Here is a 26891-nt window from a genome sequence, read left to right as displayed (position 1 = left end):
AACATCTCAGACACTAGAGGACATAATGAAGTGAATGAGTGCTTGCACCTATGTACATAGAATTGCTTTGAATGCAGTAGATACAGGTATGTTGGATCAACGACTCAAATTTCATCAGTGAGATACTTTTCGAAAAGGCTGGGAACAACTGTTATAAAAGGCGAACTAAACAAAATCCATTATCCCTCAATGTTATGAGTTGAATTGTATCCCCCCCCAAAAGACATGTTGAAGTTGTAATCCCCCATCCTGTGAATGTGACATTATTTGGAAATAGAGTCTTTGAAAATGCTATTAGTTAAAATGAGGCCAAACTAGATTAGGTTGGGTCCTAATCCAATATGACTGGTGTCCTTTTGAGGAGGAAGGAAGCACAGACAGACACAGGGGAGGAGGCTATGTGACAACTGAGGCAGACTGAAGCCCAGGGATTGCTGGCAAACTACTGGGAGCTAGGGAGAGAGAAGGAAGGATTCTCCCCTACAGATTTCAGACTTACGGGCTTCGGAACTGTGAGAGAATAAATTTCTGTTGTCTCAAGCATCCAGTCTGTGGTGCTTTGTTATGGCAGCCCTAAGGAAACTAATTCATTCAATAAATGGAAGTTGCATTCCTGGAAAATCCAGTGCATATTAAATCATGCAAAATCTATTTTATAGTTATTTGTTAAAGGAGTTACATTCTGGGCTCGGATACCTGAACAGAGTCTGCTGGTCTATTCAAAGTCATATGGGGCCTGGAACAAGTCTTGCATATGGGAGACTATCCTTTGCCCACTAAATGCTATAGTGTCCCCAAATCATTGTGACAACTCTTCCGTGAGTGGTGCTGTCCTTATTGGGAACTGCCAAGTTGGAGAATCAAGTTAAGAAACTCAGGTTGGGGTTAATCATGATGCTGATATTTTTGTGAAAACAGGTAAATATAATTTCCCATAAACAGGTAAATACAATTTCCCATAATATTCTAATACAATCTCCTGTAACAAAGTAAGCGAGTACAACTGCCTCAAACACGTGGACAACATGCTTGTAGTAATTATACTCTTCCGGATCAAACCTTTGGAGTTTACTGTAGGATATTTGCCCAGTAAAACAACTGGATAGAATTTCAGTTTCCTGATGACAGGATGCAGGATGCAGAGCAAGTGTAATTTCAAGTAGGAAAATGACCTCTGCTTTGCCCACACGGTATTCTTTGTGCCTATTTGGTAATTGGCTTGTAAATATATTCTCCAGCTGCTCTTTTCTCTTTACATCAAAGTATTCAGAAATCTCAGTAGCTTTTTCAAGGGTCCAAATCTTCCTTCTCAAAAGCTTCTTACATCTAACTGGTCACTAAATCTTGTAGCACTGTCTTTAAAACACTGTAGGTCCAGAATTGGACCACTTGTCTCCACCCTCACCACCAACATCTTGTCATGAGCCACATCTTTTGCTTAAATGATTGCAGTAACTTTGTAACCCATCTCCTTGCTTTCACCCTTGCACCTCTGTCACGTTTGCAACAAAGCAGCCAGTATTATATGATTAAAAGGTAAGTGAGACCATGTCACCCCTCTGCTTAAAACTCTAATAATTTCCCATCTCGGAGTAAAAGTCAAAATTCTTAGGTTCTCCAAAGCCCCTACCTTGCAGGTTCCTCCTGAGCTGACCCAGCTAGGCTCCTGGTTTTCTCTGTTCTTCCCACGCCAGCCTCTAGCAGGCTCCCCTTTCCTTGCACTTTGCTGCCCCGCTCTGCCTGGAATGCTCTTCCCCTGGCCTTGCTCCCTGTGCCTGTGCCTGTCTTTCCCTAAATGTCATCAAGTGAGGCCTTCTGTGGTCACCTTAAAATTTAATACCCCTCCCTGATACTTCTTTCTTTCTTGATTACCTTAGTACTTATCACTATCATGCTAAATATCTTCTGTTTATCTTCTAGCAAGAATGTAAGCTTCGTGAGAACAGACTGTGGCTTGCTTTTTTAAAATTAGGCTTCATTGAGGTATAATTTACATGCCATAAAATCCCGCCGCTTTAGAAGTGTACAGTTCTGGAATTTTTAGTAAGTTTACGGAGCTGTGCAACCATCACCGCATCCGATTTTAGAACATTTCCATCATGCCAAAAATATCCCTCATGCGGGTTTGCAGTCACTCCCTGCTCCCACCCACGGCAACTACCAATCTACTTTCTGTCTGTATTTGCTTTTCCGGAACATTTCACATGATGGAATCTGACACATGTGTTCTTTGCAACTGGCTTCCTTCAGTAAATTTACAACGTTTGGGGCTCTCTTGAATCCTACACTAGTTTTCCTGACAGAACCACGAAAACGAGGCCCGGAAGTGGTTCCCCAATTTCCGGGTCCGCCGGACGACCCTCGGCGGCAGGGGCGTGGTTTCCTGCAAACTTAGCACGCCGCTCTAGCCCAGCTCTCGTCTCGATTGCCCTACCGTCCTCCAGCGCCTCTTCTGATTGGTGCAGGCGTGCGCCGTGCGTGCTGACGCCACGCCTTGGCGGTATCCGTATAAGACCGCGGCGGAGACGCGCGGGTTCTTTTTCTGTCGTCTGGTCCTTCGCGGAGGTATTTGTTGTATTTTCCTGTTTCGTTTCGGGCTTTAAGGTTGTGTGGGCTTCTGAGCTTTAATCTTTACGTTAATGAAGGTGGTGGGGGCGAGAGGCGAGTGGTTGGACAAGATTGCAATCCGGTTCAGGGCTAGTATAACGCCTGAAAAACTTTCGGTGTGGTTCCCGCGAGATTTAGTTTGGACGCCGCGAGGTTTTAGTGACGGGTCGGTGGACTGCGCAGGCGCCGCCCGGAGCCTCATGCCCAGATTTCTTTACCCCGCAGGCGCGGACGTGTAAGCGGCGCCAATATGCCCGTGGCCCGGAGCTGGGTTTGTCGGAAAACCTATGTGACCCCGCGGAGACCCTTCGAGAAGTCCCGCCTCGACCAAGAGCTGAAGCTGATCGGTGAGTGGCCGAGGCAAGGTTTCGTTTCCGGGATGGGGGAAGGGCTAGCACGTGGTGAGGCCTCCCACGTGTTCTTTTGGTCTTATTTTTTAGTTTTTTCTCCAAATCCGGGGTCTTGTATGGGTTAGAAAGACCTTCTGAGTCCCAAAGACACCACATTCTCCAGGTTTAGTGGTAGTCCGTTGGGAAGGCCGTGTTTGCCCTTCAAACCTCCTTCCCCATCACTGCCGGTTTGCAGGAGAGTACGGGCTCCGGAACAAACGCGAGGTCTGGAGGGTCAAGTTTACGCTGGCTAAGATCCGCAAGGCTGCCCGGGAGCTGCTGACGCTGGACGAGAAGGACCCGCGGCGGCTGTTTGAAGGTATGTGAGGCTCTCCCGGCTTTCCCATAGGTCATAGGTACCGGTGTTTAACGGGCATTGGCATGGGATCCAACTCCCGACCTCATGTTTTAGGTGTGTTACTTGGGTTTTGCCAAATTTCGGAGCTTTAATTTGCTCATGAGGAAATTCATGTCAAGCAGGTTTGCTCACCTGGCTGTTTACGATATAGCAACACATTTCTACCCATGTATCTTGTGTTCTGGTGGTTAAAGTAGTAAAATTCCTGGCATGCCTGGCGATGAAATGCTATGGAGTAAGCAGGGAGGGGGTACTTGTGTGTGTACTCGCTGCTTTAATGTGGTGTTCAAGGAAAACCTTGTAAACTGAACATTTAGCAAAGACCTGAAAAGGAGAGGAGGAGGAAACCTATTGTTGGTGCCATGAGGTGATGACCTTGAGAGGGGTTAGGGATCTAATAGTAATAGCCTTTTCTCAGGTTTTGAGCTACTGCTGAGATGGGGAGTGTGGAGATATTGGAGGGCTTTCTCAAGCAGAAGGTTGGCATGCTTTTACTCAAATTTTAACAGTACTGCTTGGGTTGTAAGATGGTAATAGAATTAAAACAGTTAAAAGTTCTGTGAGGAGTTGGACATTTTTTTCCTAAGTTGTTGGTACACATTATCTTATTTCTCACCACATGCCTGGATAGGTGTAGCTGCTGCTATTTCTATTGTACAGATGAGCAAATGGTCACAGGCCTCTCACCATACTGGGATTGGAGGAATATCCAATCCTAAACTTACTGGTGGGGATGGAAACTTGAACACTCATGTAATGAGCTATTACTTGGATAACAAGGATGGTGTGATTTCCCTCCCCTCTTCTAATTCTGGGAACATCACCTAAAGTTTAAATAGTACCTAGTATCAGTTTTCTGAGAGATGGGCAAGGTGTGTTTGTGAAGTTTGTGTTATCAGCATTTGAAATATGGCCATAGGCGGCTCTGTGGCATGTGTTTTTGTAGCAGCTTTATTAAGAAATAATTAACGTACCAATAACTTACTGTTTAAAATGCAACTTTTTAGCTAACCTCTAAAGTTGGCCATCTCACTGTTAACCGTCTTGGAAAGCTACTTTTGGCCTTACTGGATCATCTTAATTTATGGTTAAAAGCGCAAAGGGGGCTGCCAGTCAGGAGACATGACTTGACTCTTAATTTCTAAGTAGGGTTACTAGTATGATTCCTCACAGTCTTTGACTAAGGTGTATAGGAACTGCCTTTACATTTGATTCCTTGTAAGCATGAGAGTGGCCATCCATGGTAGAGGTCGAGAAAGGCCTAGAGCTTGTTTAACCACCACAAATTTTATGACTTAAGTTCTGGAACTCCCCATGGATGCTGTGATCCTGGAGTTCTGTGGGGAGAGGAGGATGTTACGAAGATAGGACTAATTACAAGGAGACTTATTCAGGTATGTAGTTAAATGATAAACACATTAGATGATACGTGGAAAGGTGATGAAAGAAGCTGTGGTAATGGGCAGGGCTGAGCAACAAGTATCCAAGGATTAGTTGTGAATTTCCAGGGGAGAAGTGGAAGTTGCAAAGGAAAGCAGCTTCTCAGGTATGACACTTCGAGAGTAAAAGAAGGCATTTAGTCCTGGAACAGGAAGGAGCAGGGAGCTGTCTGCAGGTTCACGTGGTCTGTACCATTGCTTGACGATTACTCATAATGGTCAAGCCTTGTTCAGATTTGGGCTTATTACCTCTAAGCTGTTTTTTTCGGCAAATCTTAAGGTTCTTAACATTGGCTGGGCAGTCCATTTAGTGGCAGACACTGATAACACTATGCAGGTATAAAATTGAACCTCATAGCGACAGAACTGCAGGAATTACATCCAGTTTTCAGATTGAGAAACTAAGGTACTTGAATGCTTTTGTCATGCCATAAAAGACTGGCTGAAGTCAAGGACTTGTTTCCCACCCACCTACTCACTGTCCTCTATTTTTAAAACGTTTTAACTCTGTAAGAGCATTGGCTACAGGGAGTTTCTCATGTGCCTGGAGCTCACATTTTAGATTTGAAGAGAAAATTGTTGCATATCAGACAGGACAAGTCCCCTTCCTTTGGAATTTGTTACGTTTTCTCTTCGATTATTTTAGATGCAGTTCTGTATTGTAAAATGTTTTAAATTTCTTCTCAGTGCTTGCTTGATCCTTGGTTACTGGGTTGTGTGGCATGTGTGTGGATCCCTTCCCCAAGGTAGTTACCAGTGAGTATCTGCTGTGTACAAAATACTCATATGTGGGTAACAGTTCTTAGTGATAGGGCACATACACTCCTGTTGCAGATGTAAATTATTTTCATTTTCCTTCCTTACGTTTTTGGCTGTATCGATGGAGTGGGCTGTGTTTGTGCCATACATTGTGTGGTTATATACATATACCGTGTTTTTGTGAAAACGCTCAAACAGTGGTAGTGAATGCCATGCAAACAGCTTAAACACGATCGGTCTTAGTTCTTTCCTGTTCTCATCCCTAAAAAGTAGGTGTTGATTATTCCCATATTAGAGATGAACAAAGTGATTTTATGATACCGCTTAACTAGTTGGACTTCCCTGACTACTGGATGAGCTCTTAACCTCTTTGTTAAGGCAACAAGACTTAAATAGCAGCCACACTTAGTATTTTGTAGGCATATGCTAGGTCCTTTTAAGGGGATTATCTCATTTACAGAGGTAGGTTCTGTTGGTTTCTTCAGATGCAAACACAGACATATGTAGTAGTCACTTACTTTTGTGAGCAAAATGGATTTAGCTGTAGTCTCTAACTGTTGTGCAGTCTAAATGAGTTATACGGTAGCTGGTACAGGGTTGGCTGTTATTTCCCACCGTGTCCCACCACCAGGGCATAGAGTTGTACTAACTGGCAGAAACACGGTTTGAATCCCAGAAGCCTACGGTCAGTCAGAACCCTGGGTCAGTGCTGCCGCCTCTTCCCAGGCAATGCCTTGCTGCGGCGGCTTGTCCGCATTGGGGTGCTGGATGAGGGCAAGATGAAGCTGGATTACATCCTGGGCCTGAAGATTGAGGATTTCTTGGAGCGGCGCCTGCAGACACAGGTCTTCAAACTGGGCTTGGCTAAGTCCATCCACCATGCCCGTGTGCTGATCCGCCAGCGCCATATCAGGTACTGCCTCTGGTGGGCCCCCTGAATTTCCCCGTTTGTCACTCTCACTAAGCATGCTGTCCCTATTTCCTACGCAGCCCTCAGAGGTGACAAAGGTGTGAGCTCACCTTCAGGGTACAGATTCTCCCCCTGCAAACAGCTTGTGGGGGAGCTGGGAACAGCGTCATGACCCCATAGCCCAGCGCAAGGGTCACTGCGGCTTGAGCCGTACACCTTGTGAAGGCCTCTGCCAGGCATGCGGGCAGTTGGACAGGTAACACCTTGTGGCGCCCCAGTTGAGTTGCCGGTCCTGAGCTGACTTGGGTGGGCTCACTGGTGTGCTGGGCCACTCGGGAAGTTTCAGACTCGAATTCTAGCACAGTTGGTGTTGACTTGGAGAGGTCTGGTGCTGGGTGCCAGGTGGGCAGAAGCAGACTAGCTGAGGCAGCACTTGGTGCAATGAAAAGCCCAGTCCAAGAACAAATTGAGCTTTATCTGAGTAGTCCTTTACCGTTTCTGTAAAATGGGCACCATTTGGGCAAGATGCTTGCAGTATGTCCACATTTGAATTTCTGGCTCAGCCATTCAGCAGCCCTGTGGCCCATGGGCTAGCATGCACCTCACTGTTCACCTGGGGAATGGATTCATCCTCTGAGGACGGTGGAACTGAACGTGATGATAAGGCTCGTGGCCTGGCATGGAGTTGAGAATACTTGAAAATCAGGCCTTGAGTTCATAGCTGCAATCTCATTGGCTTTGTGGTCTTGTGTGAGTTACCTCTGGGGTTTCTTCCCTTCTGTAGTCTCACCCAGTACCTGGGTGGATCAGAGGATGCCCTGGAGCCCTCCTTGGGGCCTAGAATCCCCCCTTCAGTATTCACTTCATTGTCAGTGTAACCACGGTACCAACCATGTCAGTAGGGGAAAGGAAGAGCCAAGAGGAGAGTGGTGTCCTGGTGGGGCGCTGCTGCCTCTCCCAGCCCCCCTTCACCTGTCGCCCCTCCAGGGTCCGCAAGCAGGTGGTGAACATCCCGTCCTTCATTGTCCGCCTGGACTCCCAGAAGCACATCGACTTCTCCCTCCGCTCGCCCTATGGCGGTGGCCGCCCAGGCCGCGTGAAGAGGAAGAATGCCAAGAAGGGCCAGGGTGGGGCTGGCGCCGGGGATGACGAGGAGGAGGACTAAGCCCACCATCCCCTCCGGGGCTGGAATACGGTCTGATTTTTCTGTCAGATAATAAAAATGTCACCACGTTGGAACTGGCGTTCTCTGACTTTTCCCTTTCCTGACTTGGTGTCCCCTGGGACCCGGGCTGGCCCGTGCTCTGAAAGTGCCGGCTTCTCTACTGGGAAGAAGCCCAGGCCCGGTGCCAAGCCAGGTTGCCTCGGGTTAGTTCACTCACAGAGTGTTGCCCCTGTAGAGACGATTCTGTTAACACTGTTCAGGTACTTGCTGAGTGCCCACTAGGTGGTGACCCTTGTCCTCTTCAGGCTTAAAGTGGGACTAAAGTGAGAGTTTACAGACCGTGTCAGTGGAGGTGGGTTCCCACAGGGGGTTGTGGGGAAAGATTCCTGAGTCAAGCCAGAAGTAAGTGGGCCATGTACCTGTGGGAGGTGGGAGGAGTCATTCAGGGCAGGGGAGGTAGCGAGTGGAGGTCAGAACGTCCCCAGCACATCCAGCCCTTTTACCTCGTGAGAGACTAGTCTGGGTAAGGTGTGGGAGATTTGGGCTGGGAATTTCACAAAAGCTCACCATGGGGTTGCTGGTAAAGATACTTCTTAATGTTTTGAAAGTTTTTAGGGCAGAGCACAGCACTTGACAATTTACAGACTGATTCCAAAGCTTGTTACGGTGTGGTTCTGGTTTGCAGACCTGAAGATGTCTTGTGGGTTTTGGGAGGTGGGTGATGTGTCGTCCTGAAATACAGTGATCTGGTCTTGGGCAAGTCAAGTCCTGAACAAATCTCCCCTACCCCCCCCCCCCCCGCTTCCTTTCCAGTCCATTTGGGGTTTCTGGAAAAGGCAGCTTCCCTTTTCTCTGCCTTGCTGTGAGAATCTGCATCAGGCAGGGGAGGAAGGGGCTTGGTCTTTGAGGAAGTGAAACATTAGCTTGAGCAACCCCCCCAGCCGACTACAGCCCCTGTGTTCTGTGGTGTGTTCCTTGTTTGGGCATTGAGGCTTGGAGATCAAATGCCAAGTTTCAGAGTCCTTTAGGAGTCTACATTTCAGGTCCCCATCCAGCAGATTGGGAAAGGTAGAAGTTGCCACCTGGATAATTGTGGTCTGGTTAGTGGCAGAATTACACGGCTCAGTGCAGTCAGCTGGGTCATTGGTGTAGAGCCTGAGGTGGTGTCTCAGGAAGCAGTCAACTTCTGAAGTCCTGGAGCCTCCTGGTGGTCTGTGTTCTCCAAGTTGGTTGAGTGTCCTTGGGGAGACCCCTGTGCCTTTCCGGGTCCTGCAGGACCCGTGGAGCATGTGGGACTGGGTCGTGTCCCAGGCTAGCGGATGGTCAGAGAAGCATACACGCTGGGCTCAGCCACGGGCACCCCTGCCTGGGTGGGAGGAGGTGCAGTTGTCTGCCGTCCAAGGGCCAAGTGGTTCAGCTGAGCATAGGTCACGTCCTGGAGAAGGAGGAGGACAGCTAAGAGGTTTGGGTGAGCGGAACCCTGGGGCAATGGAGGGTGAGGACCTACCTGACCGTCCATTTGCCTGTCCTCTTTCACTTGTCTCTCTCTCATGGTCAGCGCGTCCCCTGGCGTGTGGGAAGAAGTGGTCCCTCCCCGCCGGTTTCTTGCGTGGTTCACCTGGGAGTAGGTCACTCCCTGGGGCTCTGCATTTTCAGGACTCTGCTGTAGGGAGACAGTGAAGAGGAGATGGGTCTCCTTGATTCCTGTCTTGCCTTCCAGTATATTTTGGGGGACAGGGTGGTGTGGAAACAGATGGCATGTGGGTGGTTGAGATGTGAGTAGAAATAGGAATGCGGGTGGAGCCCTCCACATGCAGAGGAACAGTAAAACCCCACTGCGCGGGGAGTGAAGCTTGCTTTCTGTAGTGAGGTGAGGGAAATGAGGGGAGCCACCTGCTGTAGTGTGCAGCCACGTCAGCCATGTTACATTTGAAGCTCGTTGGGTTTCACACACCCATGGGACTGGGGGAAAGAACTGACAAAGCAGAGTGCTGGGCCAGCCTGTAGGCCGCCTTTGTGCGAATGTAACAAGGTGCCTGCTCTGGACCTCCCTGCAGGGCCCTGGCTGAGATTTCCATCCTCGCTGCTCCCTTCTGCCGGTTCCCATTGTGCAGCTCACAAACTGTTGGGCCTTAGCCTTCAACCCGGCAAGTGTGACACGGAGGACAGTCAACAGCTCGACGGTCAGAGGAGGTGACACCTGCTGTGGTGGATGGAATCATGTATCCCCCAAAGACGTGTTCAGGTCCTAGCCTCTGTCCTGTGGGGGTGAGCGCCTTTGAAGTTCTGTTTGCCTGGGGCCAAACGGGGTCAGGGTGGGCCTCAGTCCTGACCAGGACCTCACAAGCACAGGAAGTCTGGACACGGAGGTACAAGCCACAGAGGAGACAGAAGGAGGTGGACGGCCATGAGGCAGAGGCGGAGAGTGATGGGCAGCAGGCCGCCACCGGACGCTATGGGCTTGGGGAGAGGGCCTGATCCTGCCGACACCTTGATTTTGAACTTCTAGCTTCCAGAACATGGAACAATGCATTCCTGTTTAAGCTGACCAGTCTGTGGTGTTTCTTATTGCCACCAAGACACCAGCCAGGGAAGCCAAGGAGAGGGTGAGGTTAGCAGGCAGGAGAAGGGCATGACCCCAGGGCAGAGGCTGTGTCATTAATCATCAGGGCAATGCAGTTAAAACCGCAGTGAGACACTTCACACCCACATGGGTGGAGAGGATACAGCGAAACGGGAAGTCGCGCATGTTGCTGGTGGGAATGTAAAATGGTGCAATCACTGCGGAAGGCAATATGGCAGTTCCTCAAAAAGTTAAATACAGAATGACCGTTTGACCCGGCTATTCCACTTCTAGGTATATACCCAAACAGTAAAAACTGGGTCTCAAACAGATCCTTGCACACCAGTATTCACAGCAGCACTATTCACCATGGCCAAAAGGTGGAAACAACCCCAGTGTCCGTCACCAAGGAAGGCGTAAACTGGACGTGGTCTAGACACACAATGGCATATCATTTGGCCTAAAGAAAGAATGAGACAAGCTGCAACATGGAAGAAGCTTGAAAAGATTATTCTTAGTGAAACAAGCAACACAAAAATTGTATGATCACTTATAAGAGATGACTAGAAATAGTAAATTTGCAGAGATAGTGGAATTAGGTTACCAGGAGAGGAGGGTGGGAGGAAGGAGGGCTGTTGGTAAAAATAAAATTTTTTAAAAAAAGAAATAGGTATATTTGTAACCAGAAAGAAGAAAATCATCACTTAGGATCATAAAACATTGACATCAAAATTTAAATGATAATTCAGAATGCATAGAAGCAATTAAAAAGAGTTGAGTGATGTGGGGGTGGAGATGTGTCCGCTTGGTCTCGTTTGTGAACAAGAAGGCTTAGTGCCAGGGTCAGCACCAGCGGGGTCTCACCTGACTGTCCAAGTGTCTGTCCTCCTCAGGCCGCGTGTTTTTCATGGCAGCATCTGGTGGGGACAGGACAAGGGATCCCATCTCTCGACAAGATTGCCTGAGACCTCACAGGCCTGCACACCACCTCTACCCATCCTGGCTGGGGAGGCCAAGGCTTGGGGGGACAGTGATGTGGCCGAGGTCCTGGCACCAGCTGTATGCGTCTCACCCCGAAGCCCAGAGCCATTTCCACCCCACTCCCCCAACTGCCCGCGGACGTCCTCTGCCCCCACCTCCCAGCCCCGGACGGCCCCGTCCTGCCCCCTTACACAAGGTCTCCTGGAGGTCAGCGGCTCCGCTGGGGCTGGGGTGGGAGACAGGAGCGTCAGGTGGCAGTGAGGGCTTGGTGGGAGCTCTGGGGGTCTTTGGGAGAGGACTTACCTCTTCTGCAGGCCTCTGTCCTTAGGTGTGGACTCTGCAGCCCCTGCAGAAAGTTGGGAGATCAGCTCCCACCTACCCTAGAACCCTCCCCTGGGGCTGTGGTGGGGCCTAGAGAGGATCCTACAACTGAAAGGATGATGTTTCCTCTGTGCCCCCATCACTGTACAGAGTTCACGAGAAAGTAGTTCTAAGCAGTAAAAACAAAACAGGTATATGCATGTTTCAAGTATTTTTGCTTGAAAAAGCCGAGAGACTTTAAATATTTCCGTATTTGCTCACTTTAAACCTTTACAGATGTTCTGAATTGTGCCATTCTGGAGTTTTTCTAAACTGACCTTTTCTCACTGGAAGGTTTCCCTTTGGCTGGTGCCCTCAGCACACCCCAGGCCTGCCCTGGGGGGCGCACTGCGTCCTGTGGCCGAGGTCACCCCATTCCCCACTCACCTGGCTTCCGGCTCTTTCCCTGGCGCTGGTGTTTGATGAGGAGGAACAGGAGGAGGGAGAGGAGCAGGACAAAGGCCACCGAGGCCCCGATCAGAATGTTCAGGTACTGTTGGAGACCTTAGGGCACGAGTCACGTCATGAAAGCGCCAGCGCTGCCCCCTGAATTGAACACCTTCTGTGTTCCAGGCGCATGCGGGGACCTTTGCATTTGTCGCCTCCAACCCTCACAACCATCCTGTGGTGTGGGGCTGCACCCCGCTGCCCGTGTGCATCCGGGGAAACTGAGGCTCACAGAGGTAAGTCACACTCTCAGGTCCCGCAGCTGGGAAGGGGCGGAGCTGGGATTTGAACCCAGGGAGCATGACTTCTAAGCCCTTGCCCTTTCCCTAACTCCACAGCTGCTTCTCAGAAGGCTCAGCCCTCACCCCCACCCCAGCTTGTGGGAGAAAGCGCGGACCACTGCCTATGTCAGTGCCCTGCCCCCTGTCCCCCAGCGCTCACACACAATGTCAAAACTGGCCGCCTTCCCCTTTGCAATTGGAGAAATTGATTCCAGAGCGTAGAAGGGACTTTTCTCAGGTCACCATCTCAAGGAGTGGCTGAGCCGATATCAGCACCGAGCTCCCCACCCCCTCCTCCCAAACACGGAGACCCTCACTTCCGTCCCCAGGGCTTGGTTCTGGGGATCAGGACAGGGGAGGTGAGGGGCTGGGGCTACCATTCCCTTCCCCTGCTTTATCCAGGCAGGTCCTTCTCCAGGCTGGGTCCCCCAACATCCCCCTCTACCTTGGCCACCCCCACTTGTCATCCTGCCGTAGCCTCAGAGCCCCTGGGAGCCCTGTGTCCGCAGCCTCATCTCCACCCACCTTCCCTGACCCCCAGACTCAGGCCGTGCCAGCAAGCATGAAGCGGGAGTTGGAGCAGCTGAGGGGCACAGTCTGGTCCCTCGGACGCGAGGCTGGCCCCACCAGATGTTGTGTTGGTCCCTGTAGGTGAGGGGCTATGGGGGTGGCGCTGGAGGAGGGTCAGGGTGGGACGCCTCTGACCTGCCTCCTTTGGCTCAGCCCTGAGTCCTCCCCAGGCCCCCACCCACCCACCAGGAACCCTCCTGGGCCTGATGAGGCAGGGGTGGGTGTGGCCCTGCGTTTTCCCATCGCTCTAGGAACTGGACCCCTCTGGCTGGCCCTCTCACTGTGCCCCTCTTCCTCCCCAGCTCAGAGCTCTCCTGGGGTCAGGGCTGGGAGATGACACTGATGTCAGGGAGGACGGGGCAGGGGCTCCTCACCTGAGACCACGAGCTCCAGGGGGTCACTGGGCTGAGACAACAGGTAGGGGTTGGGGCTGCATGAGCCGTAGCACCTGTAGGTGTCCCCGGGGGCTGAGATCGCGGAGCTCACAGTGAAGTCGGCCTGGAAGGTCCCGGACCTGTTGAGTGCAGGAAGGCGCAGGGGTGGGGCTCCCGACCCCTCCTTGGCCAGATGGAAAGTGTCAAACCGCGTCTCCGAGCGACACTGCAGGGTCATGTTGTGTCCCGTGGAGACTGAGGGTCCCGGCTGGGCCGAGAGGGAGGGTTTCTCGTACAGCCCTAGGAGAGGAGAGGACTGTAGGGTGAGGGGAGCCACCGCCCCCAGACCTCTGGAACTGGAGCTGAGGGTGCCCCCACCCCCTCTGGGATCTCTCAGTCAGTGACCCCCCTTTCAGCACCCCTAGGCCTCTGTGTGGATCCTGTCACTCAGTCAGTGACTCCCCTTTCTCACCCCCTCTCCCTGGGTACTGCCCCCGTCTCACTCTCTGCTCCAGGATCCTGTCTCCCTGGACCACACCCCTCCCCACTGGGTGACTCGGGGCCTAGTGTCCTGAGCAGGCCACTTGGACATGGGGCTGGGCAGTGGCTCCTCACCCGCCACCAGGATGTCCAGGGGCTCACTGGGGGCCGACCACCCGGAGGAGAGGTTGTGTGCACCGTAGCATCTGTACCGGCCCCCATGGGTGCTGTTCGCCCGACCCAGGGGGAACTCGGGACTGAGCTGCCTGTCAAGGCGCTGGGGGAGCGTGAGCTCCTCATCCTTGGTCAGAGCGAATCTGTCGAAGCCGGCCTCCGAGCGACACCGGAGGGTCAGGGTGTCCCCAGGGAGCACCAGGGCTCCCGGCTGGCCCGAGAGCGAGGGTGCCTGGTACAGCCCTGGAGATGAGGAGGCACAGGCACCTCAGGGACGCACATCCCACGCTGTCCACTGCGGCTGCAGTGGGGGCTCCCACCGGCCACTCCCCGTGCTCTGCCCTCTGTGAGTCAGACAGGGAGGCCTGTGTCCCTTACCGCCCATCCCCACCAGGGCTGCCGTGGGCATCTGGCTTAGATTGGTTGTTCTTGGGCCCCCAAAAGGGATGGGGCCTGGCCAGGATATGCTCACCTGTGACCTCGATGACCACAGGGTCACTGGGCAGTGACCAACTCTCAGGGTAGGAGCTGGCCGAGCCATAGCACCTGTAGGAGCCCCCATGGTGGGTGGTCACGGGGCCCACAGTGAAGACGGCCTGGTTCCCCCGAGCAGAGATCTGTGGGTTCACGGCCTGGGGTGGGGCATCTCCTCCCTCCTTCACCAGATGGAAAGTGCCCGTTAGGTTCTGATGACCACACGAGAGGGACACATTCCCTCCTGAAGCCACCACGGGACTTGGATGGGCTGAGAGGGAGGGTTTGCTGTGGGCTCCTGAGAGAGAGGGAGGGAGCTGCATTAAAGGGGGGCTGTGGTCTCCCCACAGTACCCCCAGGTGTGATCTCTTATTCCCATGTGTGGTCTGTGTGGCTGAGGTCCCATGAGACCATGTTCAGTTCCCTTCTGCCCTTGGGATCAGGGAGGAGGGGGCCTGGCTCCTCCCGCTTACCTGTCACCACCAGGTGCAGGGGGTCACTGGGCGCTGACCAGCCCTCCGAGCTGCTATATTCACACTGGAATCTCCCTGTAGTGTGTGTGCTCATGGATTCAATGGAGAATCTGACCTTGTCCCTGGAGGCCAGTGGGGTCTGCGTGTCCCAGGGTTTGGAGGCTCCGTCTTTATTCAGATGGTAGAGGTCAGCCTGCGGTGACCCCTGACACCAGAGGGTCACGGGGCTCCCCGATGGGATCGTGGAGCCTGGGTCAGCCCAGAGGGAGGGTTTGGGGAGGATCCCTGGAAAGGATTCAGAGCTGGAGACACCAGGGGTTCCCTTGTCCCTCGGTTTCCCCAGCTGTCACCCGAAGGCCCCTCCCAGACTGGTCCCCCTCAGCCCAGACCTGCTGAGCCCCCTCCCGAGCTGCCCAGGGGACCATTGTGCTGAGCCAGGAGGTTGGGGCTGGGAGGTCTGGGGAGCACTCACCTGCCTGGACGTGTTCCCACCGTCCCGGGCGCAGCCCTGGAGGAGAGTTACCTGTGAGGGGCTCGTCCCTCCCACCCACGAGGAAGCTCCTTTCATGGTCTGGGCCCCTGCGGGACGAGTCAGACCTGGGGATGAGCACATTCTCTCCTCTCCGCAGAGACTCAGCCTCCCGTGACTGTCCTGGTCCCTGGGGTCTCACGAGGGGCCTGGACCAGGGTGTGGGAGGGTCTCATCTCAGCTCTGAGGTCCCTTCTGCTTCCCCCATGGCTCACCCAGGCAGAGAAGAGTGGTGAGGGTCGTGGTCACGGCATGGCCTCCCATGGCCTCCAGCAGTGCAGGCGAGTTATGAAGACCACGGAGCCCGGCCGGGTGGACACAGCACAGCGAGTGACAGGCCTGGATTCTGTTTTGCCTGTTAGGGCTTCCCCAGAGGTTGGGGCCAAGGAGAAGCAGGCTCTGGTGACTTTACCGACCAGATGGGGACTCATCTGGCCCCGACCCCCTGAGCGCCAGGACTCGCTTCCATCTCTTATCAAACCCAAATCTACCTCCTTCGTGAGCCCGGTAGAAGACAGGGCTTTAGGAGCAGCCAGTTTCCGGTGCCAGTTCTGAGTGTGCCTTTTATACAGGCAGTGTGACCAGGCGCAAGTCACTTCCCTTTCCTGAGCCTCATTGTAAATACAAATTTTCTTCCTTCTTTTTGTCAGCCAGTGCAGTGACTTGGAGCCATGTTTAAGAAAAGTGTGTTCTTAAATATAGTCCATTCCTGTGGCTATGAACCCTTGTAAATAGGAACTTTTTATGCAGTTACTTCAGATAAGGCGTGGCTCAGGATGTGTTGTAGTCCTGTTACTGAAGGCCTTAGAGGGAAGATCACAGAGAGAGAAAAGCCCTGGAGGGGGCAGCCTGAAGCTGAATCTCAGTGGAACCCAGAATAGAAGGTAGAGGCTGGAGAGGCCGCCATGTGCATTGCCATGGGACAGAAAAGCCAAGGACTCAGGATCACCGGCAGTCAGCCCCAGAACTCCACAGACTTCTGGAAGAAGGCATCACCTTGATGACATCTTCAGTCTGAACTTCTCCTAACTCCAAAACCATGAGCCAATACATTCCCATTGTTTAAGCCAACCCATTGCACAGTATTTGCTTTAGAAAGGAGGAAACTAAAACAACGGATCAACAAACATTCACTGAGCAATTTGCCAGGTATGGGAGATTCTTTGGTGAAGCAGACATGCTCCTTCCCTGGACTCATGGAGAGCAGATAAAGAGAATACAGGCATTGTAAATACTTAGAAGATGGACAATTCAGTAATAGGTTTGGCATGCTCTAGACAATGAGAAAAACAGGACAGAGACTCGGTACCAGATGGATGTCCTGCGATCCGGGTCACTGGAGAGGGGCCCTGTAGAGGAGGGCGAGGACATGGCATGAGTAGGGTTAGCACGAGGGTGGTGGGCAGAGGGCACCCTCAACCAGAGAGAGCTCCGGCTGTTCTAAGAACTGAGCACACTTAGGGGAACGCTGGAACCTGGTCACGCTGGGTCCTGTGCACCATGGAGTGTTTTGATTAAGGCAAAGGGAAGATTTTTAGCAAGGAGATTATGAAGTGATTCTGTTTTAAAAAGACCTCCAATATGTAGAGAATAGAATGTAGGAAAGTTTATTTATAATAAACTCCAACATTAAATAAAACTCCAACATTAATCCGACCCCTAGATGATGTGCTGATCAGTATTCTAAGTGGTTTATGTGGATTTCTCATGTAACCCTTAACTATGACACAAAAGAATTCACCATTGAGGGGAATGAGATTGGAATACTCCTTGGTCTTTGTCTGAGAGGTTGGAGAGGAGTTTGCTGTGTTCAAATTGGCCGAGGGAGCAGCCAGTGGAAAGGTGTTGGCTCTGTTTGTGTGTGTGTTCCAGGGGAGAGTGATGAGATGGATTTGTCTGGGGAGTCGGGAACCGTGTTTGTTGGGTCTGGAGAGTTTATCTCCAGCCTGATCATAACAGTTTTAAATGTCTGGTGAAGGAATTTAGATCTTAGTTTGAGGAAGTTGGAAATCTGTGAAAGGATTTTGAACAGAGGAGGGTCGGAACCAGATAGGGTTGTTGGAAGAGCCGTCTGGAGGTGGTGAGAGGAATGGAGTGGAGTAGGGTGACCTGGAAGGAGGCTGGTGTGGTGGCACAGACAAGACATCTTGAGTTTCCGTCTGGGCATGGAGTCTGGTTATGGTGGGTGGACGTGCATAAGAAGGGTTCACGGAGCAGAACTGTTAGGATTGATGACTGGGTGTGACATAGAAGAGAGTGAGGATTCGGGAGCTATTCACTCTCTTCCTTGGTTGGTGATGGCTAGCACAGTGAGGACAACCCCAGGGGAGGAGTCCTGGGGAGATGTTTCTAAGACTGTTCGTAATCTCTCAGAAGAAAGTGCAGCCCAGCCTCCTAGCCTGGGATTGTGGGCTTGCTTTCTCCCCAAACACTTCCTCTTACTGACTTCCCTGTTTCCTTCTTTCTCTCCATCACATACTGTGAATTATTTCTCCAGATACAGGATAAGAATACTAATTGGAGGCAATTCAGAGATTTTAATTGAAAACATGGATGTAGGCTTTACTGACTGTCAATACTGAGCAGGTAACATCCCCTCTGTCTCATTTCCCACCTTGTAGTGGTGATTATGGCACCTTCCTTCAGGTTGTTGTGAGTAACCAGTGGTTCCTGATGTAAGGAAGGGGCTCAGTCTGGGGTGGTTTCATGGACCAGATGAAGACATGTGGATGTTGGAGGTGCTGAGATGATGGTGGTGTCAGACCTGACATCAGGGGGCTGATTGAAGTCATAATGCAGAACCCATTTCTGCTCTAAATACATGAAAATGGTGGATAAATGTTTGTAAAATATATGACCATGGTTAAAACTCAGTATGAGAGAAAGTACCTGGAAAGAAGGGTGAACTTACGGTAGTAAGTGGAGGCCAGTGGAGGGCTATGCTGATTGCATCTGCATTGAGGCAGGAGGACAAGCCCCAGGGGTGATCCTGGGCCCCTGCTTGTGAAGCTAGAAACTCTGAACCTGCTCCCTGTTGATGAATGGGGACAATAATATCTGCTCACTGATGGGGGAATCACTGTCAGAATTCACTCCTTCTCCCAGGGTGTTGATGAAAAATACCCACTCTAGTACAGGCAGATAATGGTTTCTATGACATGGGACCAATTTTGAGTGATCCATGTTGTGTTGGCCACCCTGAGCAGAACATTGAGTTTGGAACACATGAAAACCTTGGGCCAAGGGATTCCAAATGGAGTCGAGAGGTCACTCTGGTGGGCATTCTTATGCACTATATAGATAACTCTTTTTAGGTTTTAATGAATTGGAATAGGTATTAGTAAATATCTGAAACTATCAAACTACAACTCAGTAGCCCTGAATCTTGAAGACGATTATATAACAACGTAGGTTACAAGGGGTGACAATGTGATTGTGAAAGCCTTTTGGATCACACTCCCCTTTATCCAGTGTGTGGATGGATGAGTAGAAAAATGGGGGAAAAAACTAAAGGAAAAATAGGGCGGGAGGGAAGGGGACAATTCAGGTGTTCTTTTTTTACTCTTGTTTTTTCATTCTTATTTTCACTCTTTCTGGTACAAGGAAAATGTCAAAAAATAGATTGGGGTGATGAGTAAACAACTGTATAATGGTAATGTGTTTGATTGTATACTTTTGATGATTATATGGTGTGTGAATAAATCTTTAAAAAAAAGAAAACAAACAACAACAAAAAAACCATGGGCCAGAAGCAACTTCAAAATGATCCCATCTTTAGGATTTCACAGTGTAGGAAACTATGGATTATAACTTCTTTGAAGAATGATCATGTCAACAGTAGTGTGACCAAGTGTCTGAGATCAAACGGTGCCATGAAAAAGTGTAGACACAATCATTGTGGAAATTCTCAAGGCAATAGTGATGATAGTGCAAATGGAAAGAGACTTAAAAATAAGCATGCTTTAAAGATTCGAACAATTAAGAAGTTAGTGGCATCTATGAAATGAGAGTTTTTAGGGAAAAACTAGTTGTTAATGGACATTAGATAGATAAAAATTTAGGATTTGAATGAAAGGAATTCAAAGATCCACTCCGTAATGAACAGGAGATAGCTGATGAGAATATTAGGGAGCCTTTTCCTTTTAAACACCTAATTCAGATATCGGTACATTGTGCAATGAAGAGCCACTCAGAGCCATCACTTGATGGTACTTCCTGCAGCCACCGGTTCACTTTGGGCCACGTCACCAGAGCAGTGTCTGTGCAGTGGGAGATGATGAAGTTAGCCAGGAGCAGCTAACTCATTTGGCCATAAAGAACATGAAGGTGGTTCCTGGACTGAACAGGAGGAGATCGTGCTTACATACTATGGAGAATCTTTATGTGCATTGGCTGGAAGATAAGAAATACAATAGGGCAGGAGTAACAGTGTGTCATGTCTGATGCCTACTCTTGGGGAACCCAGTTTCCATGTCATAGACAGACTCAAGTGGTCTCATAGAGAGGTCCATGTGGTGAGGGGTTGAGCCTTTTCTAATAGCTGGCACCAATTTGCCAGTCATGTGAGGATGCCATCTTGGAGGTGGGGCCCCAGGGATGTCTTTGGATGACTGTGTCACTGGACAACGTCTTGGCTCCATCCTCATGAGAGACCCTGAGACAGGGCAGCTTAGGTTGCTCCTATATTCATCACCTATAGAATTAATTAGGGAATTGGAAAGTGAAACTCTGGAAATATCCCACAATTTAGCAAAGGCCATGATAAAAATAGAAGCCATAAAGGATTAGATTTGATACATGGAGAATAGAATAATTAAGTCCCCGAATATGTTACCAGTTTTAAGAAGCGAAAAAGGAGAGAATGATCAGCTGAACAGGAGTCAGATATAATGGCTGAGGGTTTTCTAGAAATGAAACAATACAAATAGCACAGGATAGGTGTTAAAAACTGAACTGAAACTGGAAATACATCTCTCTGGGATGGGACTTGTAGTTGGAACCTAACTAGGCTGACAATCTGCTAAAAAAAGGAAACAAAAATCTGCTTTCTCCAGATTTTAGCAGGACCCAATGTCTTAAATATTCAGAATGTCCTGGATACAATTGAAAATTACTTGACACACAAAGAGCCACGAAAAGCTCAATGACTTCCAAAGAAAAGACAATCAACAGATAACCAAGCCTGAGTTGACCAGAACTTTAAAGCATTTTTTAAACTCCTCAAAGTAAGGACAAACACTGTTGAAATGAATGGAAAGACAGAAGTTCTCAGCATGGAAATGTAAACTGTGAAAAGGAATAAATGGAAATTTTAGAATTGAAAAATACAATAAATGAATAAAAACAAAAGTTCCTTGCTGAATGCAGTTAGTGGCCAAACGAAGACAGAGGAAAGAGTCAGCGAGCTTGAAGACAGAGACTACACTCATAGACATCATCATCATAATGAACTAGTGCTGGTGGGAATATAAAATGATGCAAAGCTGTGGAAAAAAATCTGGTGGTTCCAAAAACATTAAAATAGAACTACAATATTATAATGACATAAAAGAAATTTTATTTGGTGTCTTATCATCCTGCCTGGCTTATGTTGTTTCTCTTTGAGTGACCACCCCAGTCAGCCTTGCTCTGGGCCTGACTGCAACTAGCAGGGCCTGTACCTGGATAAAATCTGCCCTAGTTTTTTTGAACAGCCCTTGTTGATTCTTTTCTTTTGTGCCATATATATTACAAGCAAGGTCCATGTCTCTTCCGTATGGCCTAGACAATAAGAAGCTGCTCTCTGGTTTGCCACATTGCCCTTTCCACTTCTGCTTTTCATGCTGTATATTCTGAAACTTCCAATCTCTAGTATCTGTGGGTAAGTCCTACCCCTTCCCGTTGGGTCACAGTAAAGGCAAGAGTTTCCTCCCCTCCTCCACAGACCCTAGCAGGACCTAGGTTAGGTGAGTCCAGCAAGCACCACCCTCAGGCTCCCCTCTCCCCCTCCAGGGCCTTTGATGCATGCATTCTTGGCTGACTGGCTATCTGTGTTTGTGCCTCATCACCCAAACAACTTTCACATAACATCTGAAACACATATGACCCAGCAATTCCACTCCTAGGTTTATACCCAAATGAGTTGAAAATGGCATGTATATTAAAACTTGTACACAGATGTTCATAGCAGCATTATTCACAATAGCTAAAGTTGGAAACAACCCATGTCCATCAACAGATGATGGGATAAACAAAATGTGATCTATCCATCCAATGGAATATTATTCAACCATATAAAGAAATGAACTGCTGATACCTGGTACAACATGGATGAAACCTGAAAACTTTATGCTGAGTGAAAGAGGCCAGACACAAAAGGCCACATATTGTGTGATTTCATTATATGAAATATCCAGAATAGGCAAATCGACAGATACTTGTTTTGGTTTGCTAAAGCTGCCAGAATGCAATATACCAGAAATGGGTTGGCTTTTACAACGGGAACTTATCAGCTTATAAATTTACAGTTCTAAGACTGTGAAAATACCTTCTCCGAAGATCAGTTACCCCAAGCTTGGACTCCTTTGTCAGATGGCAGGGCACGTGGTGATGTTTGCTTCTCCTCCTCTCCCCGGTTTCGTTGCTTCAGCTTCTGGCTTCTCCTTCTGTGGCTTTTTCTGTAATTTTCTCTGGCTGTTTCTCTAAATTTCATATCTTAGCGTCTGTGTGTGTTTTATCCTCTTACAAAGGACTCCATTAAGGCTTTAGACACACCTTGTGGGAGGTGGATCACATCTCAATTGAGATAAACTAACAAAAAAGTCCTACCCACAATAAATGGAATATTTTAGAACTCAAAAATACAATAAATGAGTTTAAAAAATCCCTCACTGGATGTGCTTGGTGGCCAAATGAAGATCAAGGAAAGAGTGAGGAATGTATTAAAAGAACATGACCTTTTCTGAGATACATACAACTTCAAACTACCACAGTAGTGAAAGTAGATTAGTGTTTTTCAGGGGCTGGGGGTGGGGAGAATGGGAATTATTACTGAATGGGTACAAGGTTTCCTTTTGGGATATTGCAATGATTTGGAACTTGATAAAGGTGATGATTGAACAACATTGTAAATCTACTATATGTCACTGGATTATACACTTTAAAAGGGTTAAAATAGTGAATTTTATGTTATGTGTTTTTACCTCAATTAAGACAAAAAGACAATGAAGTACTGGTGTGTGTTTGAAGGAATGTGTGAATCTGGATGGATGTTCATGGAAGAACCTTGAAAACGTGATGTTAAATGAAGTAAGCCAGACACAAAGGCCACATATTGTGTGATTCTACTTACATGAAATTATCGTAATATTTAGAATAGCCAAATAAAACGGCATAGGAAGTTTATAGTTAAGCTATCAGTAGACACACTAAAATGAAATACTAAAAATATTCAGAAAAGCCAAAAGAAGGTAGGAAAGAACAAACAGAAGATCTAGCAATAGAAGGGGGAAACAGAAAACAAATAATAAAATGGTAAACTTAAATACAACCTTATCGGTAATGACATTAAGTATAAATGGTCTAAATAGAGTAAGTTAAAACAGAGATTGTAAGATTGGATTTAAAAAATCAAGAATACCCAACCATATAAAGTCTACAAGACACTCTCTTTACATGCAATGTAAATTGGTTAAGTATGAAAGGATGAAAAATATACTATGTGAACACGAATCAAAATAAAGCTTAAGGGGCTGCATTAGTTTCCTATTCCTGCTGTAAGAAATTACCAGAAACTGTGTAGATTAACACAACAGAAATTTATTGTTTTACAGTTCCTGAGGTCAGAAGTACAAAATCAGTCTTTCTGGGCTAAAGTTGAGGAAGGGAGAGACAGGCATCTACTTCATCTCGGTCCAGAACTGGTCGCCCGAAATGCATCTGAGTTTTATATAGTGACCGTGTATCCATTGACACTAGAAAATTCTCTCTCTTTTTTTTTGAGTAATTCATTGTTACATTATTTTGGATTTTCTGTGAATGCAGTTGTGTAATACCTGAGCAATACAATTTTACTCCATCCTTTTCAGCACTCACCACATGTTCCTTTGTTTAACTGGTTGGTACCTCCAGTGCCACGCTGCAAAGAGGAGGTCATAGTGGACATGCTTGTCCCCTTCCCTGTCATCGGGGGAGACTTGAGCTTCTCACCTTGGAAAGGGTGTTTATAGTAGTTTTGAAAAGATGCCTTTATAAATTATAGGAATTCCCTTTCATTTTTTGAGTTATTTTTGTTATAATTGTTGGTGAGTTTTATCAAAAGCATGCATCAAGGGCCTTGGAGGGGGAGAGGGGAGACTAAGGGTGGTGGAGGTGCCCGCTGGGCTGACCTAACCCAGGCTCCTGCCAGTGTCTGTGGAGGAGGAAACTCTGGCCTTTACTGTGACCCAAAGGGAAGGGGTAGGGCTTTCCCACAGATACTGGGTGTGATGGTTGGTTCCTGTGTCAATTTGGCCAGGTGATGGTGTCCAGAGTTCTGGTCAAGCAAGCACTGGCCTAACCATTACTGCAAGGACATTTGTGGCTGGTTAATAAACCAGAAAGCTGGTTTATTAAATCATCAGTTGACTCCAGGTGTGACTGATTATATCAACGAAGGGCATGTCTTCTGCAATGAGAGATTTCGATCAGCTGGGTTTAATCCAATCAGTTGAAGACTTTTAAGGAAGAGAGAGTGAGCACCTTCGCTTCTGCTAACCAGCAAAGCATTTCCTGAGGAGTTCATTGAAGTTGCCAGTTCGTTTCCTGAGGACCTCAGAGCAACTGAGAGTGACATTTTGAAGAGGAGCTGCAGCTAAGAGAGGACAAAACACCCCAAGAGCAACATTTTGGAGAATGCCATTTTGAAACAGAACCTGGGAGAAAGCGGATGCCAGCCACGTGCCTTCCCAGCTAACAGAGGTTTTCTGGATGCCAGTGGCCATCCTCCAGTGAAGGCACCCTATGGTTGATACCTTACCTTAAGACTGTAACTGTGTACCCAAATAACCCCCTTTATAAAAGCCAGTCCATTTCTGGTGTTTTGCAAAACAGCAGCATCAGCAAACCAGAACACTGGGGACTGGGAGTTTCAGTTTCAATTTTATCTACTGAGATCATCAGTTTTTTATTTATTCTGTTAATGTGTTGAATTGTGTTGACTGATTGTTGAACATTGGAACAGTGTGTGGTTATGATGTATTATCCTGTTTATATATCACTGAATATTATTTGTTAGTATATTGCTTAGGGATTTACATGCAAATTCACATGATTTTCCTACTTGGTAGTTTGCTTGTTGAGTTTGGTAGCATTTGTTTTTTTGACCTGATAAAATGTGTTGGAGACTATTCCCTCCTTTCATGCTCTCAGGAAAAATTTGTGTAAGTTGTGGTGTGTTTGGTGTGTGTGTGTGTGTGTGTGTGTGTGTGTGTGTGTGTGTGTGTGTTGTGTTTCATAAGGCATGGGTGTTTGGAAGAATACCAGTAGAGCACCTGAAGTTTTTTCTGGGGAAACTATTTTAATTACAGATCCATTGCATATATATATATATATATATATATATATATTTATATATATTTATATTATGAGTCTCATTTTCTATTTAGTCTGATGGTCATAATACTAAATTGTCTTTTTGAGGATGCTGCCTATTTCATCTACGTTTGCTAATATATTGGCAGAATTTTTTAGTAATATTCTGTTATTATCCAAAGTCTGTAGGATGGGTATTGCTTTTCACTGTTTCATTAATGATATTTATAATGTGTGCCTTTTGTTTCTTTTTCTTGGTCAATACGGACAGGATTTTGTAAAATTGGTTAGTGCGTTCAAGAATGAACTCTTTTTTGGCTTCATTTATTTTTTCTATTTTGTGATTATTCTCTTTAGTAGCTTCTCTCATTATTTCCTTCCTTCTGTGTTTGGTATTAATTTTCTATTCTGTTTCTAACGAGGAGACTAGGTCATTGCTTTTTTTAAAAAAATTTTATTAGAGAAATTGTGTTTACAGAACCATCATGCACAAAATACAGGATTCCCATATACCACCCTATTAGTAAACCTTGCAATCGGTGGTACACTTGTTACAATTGTTAAGAGCACTTAAAAATGTACAGATTTACTATTTGGGATGGTGGAAAAATTATGGTAATGGATGGTGGTGATGGTAGCACAACATTGTGAGAGCAATTAACAGCAGTGAATTACATATTGGAATCTGGTTAAAAGGGGAAATGTTAGATTGTATATATGGTACTAGAATAAAATTTTTTTAAAAAAATCCATGGGACTGCACAACACAGTGAACCCTGCTTTAAACCGTGGACTATACTTGATGGTCGGTCATTGCTTTTTAAAGCTCCTTCTTTTCTAATGTTTCCTTTAAGTTTCTTAGTTCTCCCATGTCATGGGTTTGATTGTGTAATATTTATTACCAGCCAGTTGAGAACACCCTGTGGCTCCCACTTTGGGGTCCTCCTCAGCTGGGTTATTACTTGGGGGTGAACTGCTTCAGTCCCATCACGGAGGCGCGTCCGGGGTCTCTGCTGCGGGACCCGCTGCCTCCCCGGGCTCCCCGCACTCTGCGTCCCCTGCGGGCGGCTGGTGCAGTGGTTAGCGCCCTGGGGCAGCGCCCCCCTTCCTGGTCCTGCAGCCCCTCCTGGGCTGCCCTGGGCTCAGCGGCGGGCCAGCGCGGCGTACACGCTGGGCTCGGCTGGGGGGCGTCCTGCCTGCGAGGGAGGGGGCGCGGCTGTGTCCCAGCCGGGGGTCCCGTGGGTCAGCTGGGCGCAGGTCACGTCCTGGGGGTCCTCATTCTCAGGCCTGTGCTGGGGAGAGAGCGAGAGGGGTGTGGACCCCTTGATTCCACTCCTGACCCCGACACTGTTGCTAGAGTGACCTTTAGGCATTGACATCGGCTCATGTCACTCCCATGGAGTCTGCAGGGGCTTCCGGGCCGTGCAGCACTGACCGCTGACCGCCGGCCTGGCCTCCTCGCCTGGCATCCAGCCCCTGCTCCTGGCTCCAGCCTCACCACCTGCTTTCCGGCTTCGCGTGCTCCGGCCCCAGGACCTTTGTGCCTGCTGCTTCCTCTGCCTGCGTCTGCTCGTCCATTACCTATTGGTGAGGTTCCCTCCGCTCAGGTGTCTTCTCAGGTGCCACCGTCCTGGGGAGCCTTTCCTCTTATCTCAGACCTGCTTCCCCTCTCACACATGCTGGGCCATCGTCTGCTTTATTTTTCCTGATGGCACGCACGCTCCTGGACACTGTGCATTTGTTTGTGTATTGTCTCCTGTCCACTAGACGGTGAACTCAGTGAGGGTGCAGAGCTTTGCTCCCCACTGTATCTGCAGCTCCCATGTGGAGCCTGGTGAAGAGTGGGCTCCCTGTAAATAACTGCTGGATGAATGAGGGGGAGACTAGGGGTCCTGCAGGTGACTCATGTACTCATGTAATCCTTTCAGACCTGGACCCTCTAACCACCAGGTCAAAGAGAGGAAAAGGGTCTAGGGAAGGGGCCAGGAAGGAGGCTGCAAGGAAACCAG

General features: G+C 48.5%; 2 protein-coding genes across 4 annotated transcripts; one reads left to right on the top strand and one right to left on the bottom strand.

The window, feature by feature from the left end:
• Window positions 1-2461: 2461 nt before the first annotated feature.
• RPS9 (ribosomal protein S9) lies at window positions 2462-7701 on the top strand. Its single transcript, XM_037819112.1, has 5 exons — window positions 2462-2565; window positions 2833-2954; window positions 3193-3315; window positions 6279-6465; window positions 7450-7701. Exons 2-5 carry the CDS (start codon window positions 2858-2860, stop codon window positions 7625-7627), a joined length of 585 nt encoding a protein of 194 aa, XP_037675040.1. The 5' UTR covers window positions 2462-2565; window positions 2833-2857; the 3' UTR covers window positions 7628-7701.
• A 499-nt stretch (window positions 7702-8200) lies between these two features.
• On the bottom strand, window positions 8201-15967 carry LOC119521058 (leukocyte immunoglobulin-like receptor subfamily B member 3). 3 transcript variants are annotated; one of them, XM_037819067.1, is made up of 13 exons: window positions 15825-15967; window positions 15549-15697; window positions 15277-15312; window positions 14805-15089; window positions 14330-14629; window positions 13819-14100; window positions 13204-13503; window positions 11919-12035; window positions 11475-11517; window positions 11363-11397; window positions 11055-11107; window positions 9135-9290; window positions 8201-9062 (listed from the first exon to the last, which is right to left on the bottom strand). In XM_037819067.1, the coding sequence occupies exons 2-13, from the start codon at window positions 15595-15597 to the stop codon at window positions 8940-8942; spliced, it is 1779 nt and encodes a 592-aa protein (XP_037674995.1). In that variant the 5' UTR covers window positions 15598-15697; window positions 15825-15967; the 3' UTR covers window positions 8201-8939. The 3 variants fall into 3 exon arrangements, with proteins under 3 accessions (XP_037674995.1, XP_037674994.1, XP_037674996.1); XM_037819066.1 differs by having other exon boundaries at window positions 15549-15879; XM_037819068.1 differs by having other exon boundaries at window positions 14805-15383; window positions 15549-15879.
• Between the last annotated feature and the right edge of the window lie 10924 nt (window positions 15968-26891).

This window comes from Choloepus didactylus, chromosome 27, assembly GCF_015220235.1.
Source record: "Choloepus didactylus isolate mChoDid1 chromosome 27, mChoDid1.pri, whole genome shotgun sequence".
In the NCBI taxonomy this organism is placed as follows: Eukaryota; Metazoa; Chordata; class Mammalia; order Pilosa; family Megalonychidae; genus Choloepus; species Choloepus didactylus.
Note: the sequence above shows the minus strand (reverse complement) of the source record. Positions and strands in the feature narration are given on the sequence as shown.